At 38.6% G+C, this 13,531-nt stretch overlaps 1 protein-coding gene across 7 annotated transcripts in view; it reads left to right on the top strand.

Annotated features, from left to right (window-relative positions):
* ADCYAP1R1 (ADCYAP receptor type I) overlaps positions 1-13,531 on the top strand; it is a 130,592-nt gene that overhangs the window by 94,006 nt on the left and 23,055 nt on the right. For 6 of the 7 annotated variants that reach the window (XM_062568748.1, XM_062568747.1, XM_062568746.1 and 3 more), the window contains 4 exons: positions 1,790-1,943; positions 5,310-5,370; positions 9,538-9,607; positions 11,458-11,549. In XM_062568748.1, the coding sequence (XP_062424732.1) occupies positions 1,790-1,943; positions 5,310-5,370; positions 9,538-9,607; positions 11,458-11,549 (377 nt within the window). The remainder of the gene's footprint in view (positions 1-1,789; positions 1,944-5,309; positions 5,371-9,537; positions 9,608-11,457; positions 11,550-13,531) is intronic. The other variant, XM_062568749.1, reaches the window with a different exon arrangement.

Genomic DNA, 13,531 nt, shown 5'->3' with positions numbered 1-13,531 from the left:
GTTCTTTTATCTTTTCAGTATGAAATAGCAAAAGTAATGAGTCAGGTAGCAGTTCTAGGGTATCAAAGGCCTAGAGAAGGTACTTTGTGGTAAATTTCCCCTCCCAGTTCACAGTAAAACAGCCAATGGCGTAGTCTGATGATGTAATTAGTGTCCAGGTCTGTGCTTTAGGACAAATCAATATGTTTCAATTTCTGACTCTGTTTAGCTAGTTTCTCCCTTTCACATGTCTACATAACTATAGACTGGATGAGAGCACAATTTCCTTCATCTAAGGTCAAGATTGTCCCTGCATAGGGGGGGGCAGGTATAAAGGGTGACCATTTAGACACAGAAAATTCCCCTAATGGTCATACCTACCCTTGCTAGCCTCAGAAAATCATCAGCATTAGCTATGTGTTTGTCTCTGAAGTCTTTTCAGTACGTAGTTTCATGGAAAGCAGTCTCTTTTATTGATGCACTTAACTATATATTGCACATAAATCCAAATTTAGTTCACTTTTAATGATAGCATTTGATCTGATAAATCAGCTCACTTGGAGCAATCATGATGGAATTATAGTGAGTCCCCAAGCTGAGATCTCCTTAATCCATCCAGTTATGAGCTAAATTCCCTACAAGTAACTTTCATAAGAAAAGTACATCTGTCTAATTTTTTAGTCCGACTTATTTTTTTGGTCATTTAAACATTTTTTTTCTGTTAATTCTCCTCAGTAGTAAAACTGAACCTATGTTTGATCTGAAGTTTGTTCAAACCTCTCTTCTAACAAGATCACTTGCCTCCTTGTTTTGAACCACCTGAAGAATAAAACATATTAAAGTTGGATTTATTGGCCAGAGCTTCAGCAGGCATAAACTGGTAGAGCTTCCTGGAAGCAATATACATCCAATATAAACTCTGACGGTTTATAGTGGTTGTAGATTTGTCCCAGAGGATGGAGTACAACTGGGAACCAGTCAAAATTGTCAACCTCCCACTGACTCAGGAAGAAGCTTCCAGGCCATAGGCTGCTTCTGCTGTGACATGTTGAAAAGACAGTTTTGGAGACCTAATGATATCTCCCTGGGATGCAACACCGGAAGGACAAGTGTGTCCTACTCTTGTAGAGTCAGAGTAGAGTGTGGTTTCCACCTGAGGCTTTTAGAGTGTGGGTTTTTTTGGGGGGGTTTGTTTTCTTTTGTTTTTTTTTCCTTTGCTCTGCTGCTTTCCCCTGCAGTAAATGAATGAAAGTTTCTATCCTTCTGTACAGTAAATCACTCTGCTTTCTTTACACCTAACACTCACTTTCATTTTCTGTTCCTGAGTGACAATTCCTGCAAATTGCACAGAAGTACAATTCTAAACCCCACGCAGGAGGGGGCATCCTTTATGCTCCCCCTCACAGGGCTTCCCACAATCATCTTGCCATTTCAAATCCTTCCTTAGGTTTCTCAGTAAACAACAGGCTTATTTTCTTGTCTGCACTTAATTCCTAGAAGAGGGCTTAAATCTAGCAATTAGTGTCCACTGTCGATGTGAACTCCCACTAATGCAAGACGTTCTCAAGCTCTCTGCAGGCACTTGTCAACCACCTCCCATGGATAAAATTGGCTACCTGCCCTTTAAAGCTTCGCCTCCTAAGTGGCCCCTCACATTCTTCTCATGCTTTTAAAACTTTACTACTGCAAGTGTATAATACAAGTCCCAGTTGTGTTCCTCTCCGCTGATGGATTTGGAGAGGTTGAAAGCATTTTCTTTCTCTGACAAAGCAGCGTGGAAATGACTTTGTTTTTGCTTGGTTCTCTACAGGTGGAATGTAAAGCTGTGATGGTCTTTTTTCACTACTGTGTCATGTCCAACTACTTCTGGCTTTTCATTGAGGGGTTGTACCTTTTCACTTTACTGGTGGAAACCTTTTTCCCAGAGAGGAGATATTTCTACTGGTACACTATTATTGGCTGGGGTATGTGACATTTCTTACGTATAATGTATCTCACTGTGCAAGAAACTTTCCTCTTTCTCCTGAAAGTTTCAATGCAGAGGAATTAATTACTGGATATTTCCACATACCAGCTTGAAGTATGGTTTTAGTCTCTGTATAGAAGGACCATTGTAGACCAGACTGTTTCTTTATCTAGGCAGGTTTGAACTGAAATCTGGGGAACGATGCATCTTTTGCTGAGATGTAGTCAACAGCTGAGAAGTCTCTTCTATAAGAGGTCTTCTTAATGCCAAGTTCTGCCTAATCAAATCCAAAAAATTAAGTCTAGTCCATTTTCTAAGACTTCATTTGTGACTTTCTTCCAGCTAATACCTAAACTGAAAATGTATCTAATGAGTGTACATGTATGCTTATCATACCTGAGTAGAAATGGAAACTGGTTATGCTGGAAGGAAACAAGATTTGTTTCAGAAAGTCCAGTTCTGCAATGATAATCAGTGTAATTATTTTTCACAATTGACTTCTGGAGCTAAACCAGTGCCTGTAACATGATAATTCAAACTATACTTTGCTGAAATTTTGTTTTATTGTTTTATGCAGTGGTCAGATGGTGGGTGCAGAAGAATTCATTCATTTTAAATGCACTCTAAGACACCTAAGCTCAATATTTATACTCTAACAAATTTACTTCTGAAATAATCTGGAAATAGAAATATCTTCTTATAATCCTGTATATTCATGCATAAAACCTACAGATAATCCATATCCCTTAAATTATTTTCCTTTGAGTGCAAATCCTCTTGCAACCTGAACCTTCAACAGCCAGATTTCTTTCTCGGGTCCTGGCAAAGACTCCCTACAAAGGGAGAAAAGGATAGAGAAGAAAGAAGATACTGCAAATCAGAAATAGCCTGTGATGTATCAGAGGCCAGGAAACTATTCCCCTTGTATTAACCATGTACAGTCGTATAATCACACTGTTGCTTCAATGTAAGGCCATTTTCATTGAGAATTTGTGGGTTACTTATATGATAATGTGAAAAATATAAAAGAAAACATTACAGAAATCTTTGCAAACCATACACAAGCCAGGACTGGGTTCCTTTAGCTGAGTTTGCACAAATTTCATGACTATAGATGCATGTGAATGTGAGAATATTGCAAAGCAGTATATCAACTGACAAAAGGATTTTTCAGTCTCCGTAATGAAAGAACTGCCTGGATAGACTTACTCTGTAGTGCAACGTCAAAATTTTGGGGTTTGTAAAATTTTTGTAAATTAGATCAAGCTATTCGGTTTATAGAAATCACCTCGTGTTCAGAGCAGCATCAATAGTATCCATGAGTAGCACTGAGGGAATCTCCAAAAGCTTTTTGTTTGTTTGGGTTTTTTTGGAGGCCTCAGTTTTCTCAGTTCCTGTGTATTTCAATTTGTATTGAAGTTCCCCAGGCTTGGTAAGAGCAATTGGCACTTTGCAGGAGCAGAAACTGTTCCGGAGTTTGCATTCAAGTTCTGAAGTTATTCAGGGCAAAAGCAGCCCCTCGATTGAGTAGAAGCAGCAATAAGCATAAGCTCAGCATTTTTCAGGAGCTGGATGTTTATCTGTTTTTTGAACTGTGCAGAACATGTCCGTGTCAACTAATTAATAAGGATTACATATGGCTATGTTGATCCAGACAATTTTGCCCTCTTAAATGCACAAGACATTGGTAATTTCGTGAAGCAGGTTGCTTGCTTTCTGGGATCTTTCCTAATGCCTGCTCCTTACTTACGACAGAAATAAAGCCAGCAAGAATAGCACTTTTCTGCCAACTTTAGGGTTTATATGTTTTTTAGTGTTACTCAGAAGCTAGAAAGAAAGTGATAGAGTCATATATTTCTCTCTGGTGTAAAAAAGGCAATGTGAGCGTATTCACATAGCAGATGGTCCAAAACTCCGAGCTGATACGAAACGTGTGTTTTGAATGAGATCACGACACATTGTCCAATTCTGCCTTCCTACCCTTGTTTCATATTTGCAACACCATCAGCATCAGAACTGCTGCAGTGGAAATCGCTGCAAGCTAGAGGGCTTGTCAGACCCACGACTGATATTTATTTTCATTATTATGCATCTATTGAGTGCACAAAAATCTTGGTGTTTTTAGGTGTTCTCGTATGAGAGTGGCAGACTTCAATTTAAATTAAACATGCGTAATTACTTCTCCCAAAAGCCTGTCATTTTATTTCTTTCTGTCATTTTTCTTTTAAATATACCTGTGTGTGCTTTTGTAAAAGGAGCAGGGCTTCGTCAGTTGTCTAGGTCTAAGAGGGATATTTTTATTTCTGCTGGTGGGAAGATGAGATTTGACAGAGACTCACTTAAATGGATTCAGGCGAATGACTAATTAGTGTGACATCAACACAGTCTTGCAAAATGTATGAAGCATAATTGTGCCTGTCAACTTATGACAGTCTCATTCACTGCTGCAAGCTGGGGTTATCCAGGTCTGTGTTTTGTTTGCTTTTGGCACCTTAATCTTTCCAGTGGTGCTTGAATTAGACAGAGACAGATTTCTAGTCAAAGACTTTATTTGTCGTAAAATGCAGTTTCAACTTATCCAGAATTTGAGGTACTTACAAGACCTCAATATTTTTTTTTCAAAATTTTCTACAGAAAAGAACACTGTACTGGTGCTTTGAGAAAGGAAAACCAATCCAGTTTTCTGAGTGGATTCTTTTGGTTTGGATTTTATCTGTATTCTACTTGTATATTTTAAAGGTTGAAGAAATCTCTGAAATGAAATTAAAACACTCTAGTGCCCAATATTCTTTTTTAAAAAATTTTATTTTATTTCAGGAAAAAATAAACATTCTTGTGATTGATTTAAAACAATTCTCTGATTTTTTTTTCAATAAGTAAAGCAAAAATCACTTGTTTACACAGTAGCAGATTTGATGCAATATACGCAAATCATTTAAAACAAAATGACATAAGAATTCAAAAAAATGCAATAATGCCATTACAACTCTACATCTGCCACTCTGCAATCACTACATAACCACAACAGATCTAGACAGAGAAGCTGATGTCACTGATTTTATTTTGGACAGAGCAGATTTTACTGTTAATACAATAAGACATAATACAAAAGCTTTGGGCAATAATGATCTGAAACACCACTGTTATTTTCTACTATCAAAATTTAGTTATACAGTCCCACCAAGATTAACCCAGCCTCTCACTGAGACATGTTTCTAGATGTGGGAATTAATCTAAAGGATTGCGTTGTTTGAAGTGTGAGCGATATCAGGAAAGAAAACCTTAATGTTGTAAAGAGGCACTCACTGCCGAGCAGGTACGTAGACCTAGACAGATAACGATCTCACCACCTTATCTTCTGCAGGCACCCCAACAATCTGTGTCACTGTCTGGGCAGTGCTGAGGCTTCACTTTGATGATACCGGGTACGTATCACCGTGTGAGAAACCGTTTCACAAGCGTTCAAGCACGATGGCAAGGATGGCGGAGAAATCTAGTGATCAGAGCACAGGGTTGGGATTAATTTTTCATTCCATTCCTGACGCTATTTCGGATATGCTTAGGCCCAGTATTCAGTCCAGAGTGCTTTCTTGCTCAGCTGCATGAACAGACGTAGTTCAGTGTTTATCTTCTTATGCCACCAGTGACCTTGTTGAAGCAGCCGTAGGCATCTGCAACGCAAACACGCAGCTGGCCCACAGCTCCCTGCTCAGTGAACTTAGTGGAGTCCACTACATAGCGGACTCATCCCAAAATAGCTGTCAGGTGAATCACACCTATGTTTATGTCCTTGTCTCCAATGAAGGGAGATGACAGTGATGAGCTCAGTTGTAGGAATCGTTGAAGATAGATCTAAGGAGATGAGTGAAAGCCACATAAGGAGTTACTGAGCTTAGATTTACAAAGGTAATTAGGAGTTTAGTTTACAGGTCTTCAAAGATCCTGTATCCTTTTCTGAAAGACCTAAAGGAAAGGCTGCTACCATGATGGTCACCTGTGTCCCAGTATTGACTACTATGTCAGAACAGCAGACAGCTGGTAGGAGTTAATGTGCAAATAGACCCTGAATATCAACCAAACTTAGCAATATTTGCTCATGAGAGATTATGTCTGAAATTGCTCAGATCACAGAAAAATTGCTGGGGAATAAGGAGATTTGAATAAAACTTGGAAAATCTGTAGTAGTCATTGGAAAACCTTGATCTGAGTGAAAGGTAGCATTGTGTGCCCAAGTCACATTTCCAAGGGGCTTCAGCTCACATTTTAACTTTCGTTTTATATTAGAGATTTTGGGAGCCAAAATCTGTACAAGGCTCACGGTTCTGTTAGGTTTTCTTCATCCTCTTTCTTTTATGGTCTTTTTGGAATGCACATAAAACCGTTCCTCCACAGAGGATTCCATTACTTTGACCCAATGTTCTATTTTGACATTAAAACAAATTAAATCACTTATTTCCATGCAAAACAAGCCAGAAACCCCTGTTGTGTCATTATTATGATTGCAAAACTGGTCCTAAATGCATTAATTTCTCTTAGGAGTCCAAACAGTCCTTGTGCTTTGCGGGTGGGGGGAATATCTCACAGAAGGAAAAAGGGGGAAAAAAAAAACAAAAAAAAAAAACTCTGCTTTCATTTAGAAGAGCTATTTAGCATGCAACACATTTAGGCAGATTCTAGCTGAATGTCTCAGTGGTTACTTTTTAAAAATCAGCGAGCATTGTTCTGGGGGTGGAGGAGAAGCCAGCATGAGCTGAAAACATTGCAGAAATTACAGAACTGAGAAACCACAGTCACAAAGGGATGGACTAAAATACAGACTCTGAGTCTGAGTCTCTTCTTGCTCGCTCCTTAAAAAGCTGGCAGAGCTTCCTTGACTTCAGCTCCTGATTCATATTGCTGTAAGTGACAGGTCTGGGGAGATAAATGCAACTGTCTGTTTATGCAGAGCTGTGCTACTGAATTAAATGGAGTCGTTCCAGATGTCCACCAGAGATGTAACAGAGATCAGACTCCAGCCTTTTTTAAATGGAGATGACATATCTCATCCTTCCCCCCCCCCCCCAATCTCACTGGTTTCCTTCCTTTCACCCCTCCTGAAAAAGCCTCCTGTGTCCCTGACCTCCACCATAGCAAGGCATTGGTAACGAAATTAGGGACCCTGTTTACATAGTACAGTTTGTTGTCTGATCTTCTAGGCTGCTTTGTTTTACATTGGTTATTTTTCTTTTTTCTCTGGAGAAGGAGGAATCATGTTTATCTAAGGAGAAAGTGTTATGTCTTCTACCCCATCCATCCAGTAGACCTCACAGGGCCCGGACCAAAGAGGTCCTTTAGAAAGCCTTTGTGCAGCTTCACCTGATTCACTGTTGACATCTACAAGGTTGCAACTGTCAGCTGAGCTTCTTGGGCAGGAACCCTGTAAAAGGAGAGGAATAGGTCAGAAAAGAGGAACAGGCATTTCTAGGGAATGATTTGTCTCATCCTAAAGTATGCATTTAAAATCAGCGGAAACAAGTCTGCAAGAACTGATTTCTCCTCATTGGAGTCCAGGATTACTAGCTGCATTGTAGATATCTTCAGCATAGATGACTGAAATTATAGCGGGTAGATTCCACCCCTTTTAATTTCTCATTTTGACGTGAACAGAGTGTTGATTAATAGTGCCTATTTGTATGGCTAAACTAATATTAAAGTTTGCACAAATTCTTTTCAGGAATGGTCAACTTGCTAAAGAATTTCAGGGTAGGATTAATGTGTGTCAACAAGCTGAGTTTTACAAATGGTGGGGAATTTTCAGAAGTAGCCATCTGATTTAGAAATGTGCACTAAGATTTTCAAAAATAATTGATGATTTCAGGTGCTTTTGTTTTGTGCCATATAGCTGTAGATGATACCTGATTTCCAGACAGTGGGTAAGAAGGGAGGTACCCTGCCTCTGAACTTTTGTTCCCTTTCAAAAATTTCATGTTGGGCCTCCAAAAAAAGTTACTTTACATTTGAAAATGTCATCCATCAGTCCAACAGATTTGGGCGGGGAGGAGAGGGACTTAGTTTCTAAGATTTGCAAATAGAAGGAAAAATAGGTGATTATTTGTGGGTTTGACCTCCCATCTCTAAATTTCCTCTCTTCTCACTTATGCCACCATGCATACACTTACTGTTTGTTTTACCAGAATCCAAAAAAAAATTGTGTTTAGAAGTGCAGAGGAAATTATACATGAATATAGTTGTCTTTAAAAGTTAAAGGGTTTTCACTTTTCCATGAAATACTATCGGATTGTCATTTAAATGACATAAAAGTTGCATTAAGGTCTCAAAAGATCAGTAGAGTGTTATTCTCTTATGTTCCTTCAAACTGTTATTTAGCACCTAACAACGCACCATGACAACCACTGCTAGGATTTCTGGCTGTTGCCCCAGGTGGAGGGAAACCCTCCTTCCCAAAATTTCAGGTACAAAGTAGACATTTTTATGGGATTTCATGTTTTCTAGAAAAGAAGTAGGACAGGAAGAAAATGTAAAATGATTGTAAACACAATCAACTTCTAGTCCATCCTGGTGGTGTATTAGATATGTACTGGAGTCCTCGTGTCAGAGACAGAAACCTACATTCCTATTTGTTAATCCTGGACATGTGATAGACACCAAATTTAGGAATATCCAGTTCTTTTCCTCTGAGACATCCCTGTCTTTCTATCTCCTCCACAGAGATGCTTGGGTTGCCAGATTCATAACTAAAGTGTCTCAAATAAAAGTCTGAGATCATTTTGGCCTAAAAGACAGATTTTCAAATGTAGTGTCTGAATATACAAAAACATGCATAGGGTTTATTTTCCAAAATCTCTAAGCTATTTAGCAACTTAAGACACAGAGATAGTACTGAAATTGCCATTTTTAGATGAGTCAGGCAAAGGCTGTAATAGAAAGGTACACCAGGGAGAGACTATGAAGTTACTATCTTTTGAATCCAAATGAAGTAGTTTAGGTACAAGATCATAGAATTGCAGAATCACAGAATCGGTAAGGTTGGAAGGGACCTCTGGAGATCATCTAGTCCAATCTCCCTGCTCAGCAGGGTCACCTACAGCATGGTAGACAGGATTGCATACAGACGGGCCTTGAAGATCTCCAGAGAAGGAGACTCCACAACCTCTCTGGGCAACCTGTTCCAGTGCTCCGTCACTGTCACAGGGAAGAAATTCCCCCTCATGGTCAGGCGGAACTTCCTGTGCTTCAATTTCTACCCATTATCTCTTGTCCTGTCACATGGGACAACTGAAAAGAGTTTGTCCTCGTCCCCTTGGCACCCTCCCTTCAGGTACTTGTACACATTGATGAGATCCCCCCTCAGTCTTCTCCTCCCCAGGCTGAAGAGGCCCAGCTCTCGCAGCCGTTCCTCATAGTTCAGGTGCTCCAGCCCTCTGATCATCTTCGTAGCCCTAAGCTGGACTCTCTCCAGTAGCTCCATGTCTCTCTTGTACTCTCTCTCTTCTCCTTCAGCAGCTATGGTAATTTTATTAACTTCCTTGTCATAGCTTCATCTTTTTCTTTCCTTCTCTTTCCCCAACCCATTCTTTCACTCATAATTGCAGCTGCTGGGACATGAATGACAACACTGCCTTATGGTGGGTGATCAAAGGTCCTGTGGTTGGATCGATCATGGTAAGTAGCACTCAGAGACACATCTTCAACGATTCTGAGGGGGGAAGGTAGGATCAGTTTCTTCAGCTTTTACAGCTCTTTCAGCTTTTACAAACTATGCTGCATCAGCCGTGCTGCATTAATCGACATCTTGTCTGAATATCTACTATTTCCCATGCAAAATGCCAGGCAATTGCGTTCCTATAATTAAGGTTAAGATACCAGCTAAATGATGTTGTATTGACTGCAAATAGAGTACTCAGACAAGGAGTTATTCAGTTTTAAACATAGACACCAAATGCCGTAAGTAAGACCAGGTCATCCAGGATGTCAACTTTGGGTTGGCAGATTTCACATGAGATATATGGGAGTCCTTTGGGATGGCAGTTGAAGGCCAAACGGGGTACCTTAGGGCATCTAAAATGACACTGGATGTCATTGTCTAGGAAGCTGAATTTCATCTTTAAGATGGAATTCATTTTGCGGCTAAATTTATTTTAATTTATATTAGATTTATAACAGTATTGTTTACACAGTAGAAGGTGTCCAACTGTCAGCAAGTATCTAAGTATCTAATAATCTATTCAGTTGATAGAAGCCTTAGGTTTGACTCAAATGACTCTTGATACCTATGTATGGACAACTGACATGATCTAAGATACCCTGCTTGGCCTTAAGCTGCTGCCCCAAAAGAATGTGAGAATTTCAAATGGTATTGGATTCCTCCCCTTAGGAAATCAAATTCATCCCTTAGTCAAAACGGTTAGTGCCAATCTAAAAAGTTATTTGTATTACTACGTATAGAGGTCTACTTTTAGGCACACTGAATTTCTCTCTAGTAACCATATTGGCCAGGTTTCCATTGGGAGAATTGGACATCCAGATGACAGATAGGTATATACATGTAGGAGTCTTCATCAGATGTGCCGCTTCTCCTCTTAAGGACTTGGGTATCTCTTTAAAGAACAGTTACCTTCACTTCACAGGCATCAAACAATCTAGTAAGGGAATCATGGGCTTCTCCGTCCATTTTTAGTCCTCAGACCCAGATTGAAAATTCTTCTGATAGAGATGCTGACTCTGATAGAGATGCTTTAGTTTATTGGTCTCCTTACAGGATTAAAAGGTTGCATTTCTGTGTTTTGTAAGGGACCAACTTAAATTTCATGGCATTTTCTTCTAGGCTTAAGAAACTGTGAAGTCAGTGACAGCCAAATCTGAAGCCAAAATATCAAAATAAATTGCTTCTACTCTTTAACACTTTAAAACTGTACCTGTAATGAGATGATGTTATAAAGAAGGAGATGCCCAGAATGAGATAAAACATGAAGATACGTAGAAGATCTTAAAAACAAAACGTTAGAGGTCATGTCATTTGGGGACAGATTCAGGCAAACAAAGGGAAAGTAGCACAACTTGGGGTTTTCAGCCAAGGTGAGACACTAAATTGTAGCTGAAGCAACTACTAATGGCTGTTGTTAAGCTGTGAGATGCCTTAGTTCAGAGAATTAAAGATTCTCACTACCTCTTAGTATTGAGATCTTTGCTGCATGGTTTCGAAGTGCAGGGGTCTTTCTTCTTTTATATGGTTGGCAAAGACAAATGTTGAAACTTTTTGATTTATGTTTGTTTTATCTTACAACTAGACACACTTTTCCGTAGTTTGGCTTGTGTAAGGGAGATATTTTTGCCTGGAAAGGGGGCAATATACTCTTTGTAAAGTTATTCCATTACTCCTGACCCTATAGAGCTCTTAGAGTGAAGTCTGGAGAAGAATAAGGCAATAGAACCATGAAGTTGCTGTGAATGTCTTCTCATACTTTAAAAAATATATAGCATTATCATTATTTTTCCTTTGTTTTTTCCCCTAGATAAACTTTGTGCTTTTTATTGGCATAATTGTGATACTTGTGCAGAAACTCCAGTCACCTGACATCGGGGGCAATGAATCCAGCATTTACTTGTAAGTACAAATAAATCAGTAATCAATTCAGATTTCTAATATACACATAGGAAAAAAAAATCCAAAAAAGACACCTTGACAGAATTCATTTGACTTTTGGAAGAGTCGCAGGACATATTAATGTGCTTTGGTTGATTTTTCCTTTTTTTTTCCTTTTTAATTCAAAAGCCGCCTAAATGCATTTTAGTGTCAGATTTTATCTTTCTTTAGAGAGACTAAGAAAAAAAAAGGATAAATATGAATGCTAATTTACAGGCCATTTGTCTGGAAAGTAACATACTGACCAGGCTTAGATATTATTGTATTCATAGGACAGTCTGCTGTGCTTCATACGTTCAAAAGACATGATCCAAAGTTGACTGGAAGCTATAGGATTTGTTAAAAGGATTTCATGAACTTTGGACCAGACTCTCATTCAATATAAGCTAAATAAGTCCCTCACATACCCAGAATTGCTTAAAACTTTACAATAAATCTTTAAAGTTTCCATTCGAATTTTTAAAGCTTTATTTGTGTTTTACTTCACCACTTTTCTTAAAGCTGATGACCTTTTAGTTAGTTTTTACCTCATTATAAGACTGGAACTGGCAGCTTGAGAAGGTTGCTGTTCACACCTGTTTTGGATGCATGCATTCATTCTGCATATAAAAAATAATTTTATTATTACTTTTTATAACTATGGAGAGTTGCAGCACATTCTGGTGTTTTCTTGGCTTTGCAGCCTGAACACCACACACATTTGCTTTGCAACTTTTTATAGGCTGCAGGAATTTCTAGCACTCATAAACATAGCTGGAACTAAGTTTTTGATTTAGCCCTGGCTTCTGTCTCTAGTAAAGAAAAATGACAGGTATGAAAGCCATAATTAAAAATAAAATAGGGCAAAGTAGGAGGCCCTTATTTTGCCAAGTTTTATTTTGTAAAGCCAGTTTTTAAAGTGATATATCTGGGGATCAATTTCACTCTATTAAACCCATAATATAATTTGTGACTACTCTGAATGGCCATTTTCAGGTAAAATTCTGTCCTCCAGCTGCCTATTTTTCCTCCCCTTTCTTTGCTAGTGTCTCATTTGTATTTACATGAAACAATAACATTTTTCTGCATCACTGTTTTCTTCTCCACAGTCAGACATCCATTCCCTGAAAGTATTTCCCTTGAAGCTTGGTCTAAACTGCATTTCCGTAGACACAGATAATTCTTTAAATTCATTCTGCAGGTGGACGTTTCTTGGAAATATAGCTCAGCCGAAAGCGTAGCGAATAGGTTAACTGGCTCGCCTGCATGGTTTGCCGATGGTATGCATGAAGACTTCCCATGTATGTGCTTCTGGGAAGTCATCTTCTGGATCTTAGTTTGTGGTTAACCCCCGAGATGTGCAGAGCTAGCTCTTATTACAACCTGCTAAGTGCATGTTTGGTCTCTGCTGCACATCTCTCACATATGAAGCAAAGCATGCCGTAAATTCCAATGATCTGACAAGGCTATAAAATATCCTTGCCATTTTTTGATCAATATGGTGACTGGGTTTTACTGATATTTTTCCTATGTGTATAGTCAGCAACCAAAACCAAGAGAAAGCATCATATTTTCTGTTTCATTCGCTGCCATTATTTTTCATATTTCTTTGCAACTTTATGAATGGGTGTGTATAAATTGATCTTGCATTTATGTATGTGTTACAAAGTGGAGTGTTGTTTATCCAAACAGACTCAGCAACAGAAATGTCACATTGAAATGATAAAAATAAATGAAAAAAATAAGTCTGTAGAGACATAGACCAGATATAAGAAATATTTATGCACACATATTCTATGAAAAGAGAGTTGTTTTAACAGTGGAAAAAGATAGATTGTAGTATGGTAATGTCACCATATTGAAGTCTCTGTGGCACTTAGACGTGGTCCATATTAAGCATTTTCCATGTCCTATTTTGTTGTTTCTAACTATTAAAGGCTTAAAACTCATTTCTTTATCACAAG

The sequence above is a fragment of the Rhea pennata genome, chromosome 2, assembly GCF_028389875.1.
Source record: "Rhea pennata isolate bPtePen1 chromosome 2, bPtePen1.pri, whole genome shotgun sequence".
NCBI lineage: Eukaryota > Metazoa > Chordata > Aves > Rheiformes > Rheidae > Rhea > Rhea pennata.
The sequence above is the reverse complement of the archived record's forward strand: the minus strand, read 5'-3'. Positions and strand labels throughout refer to the sequence as shown.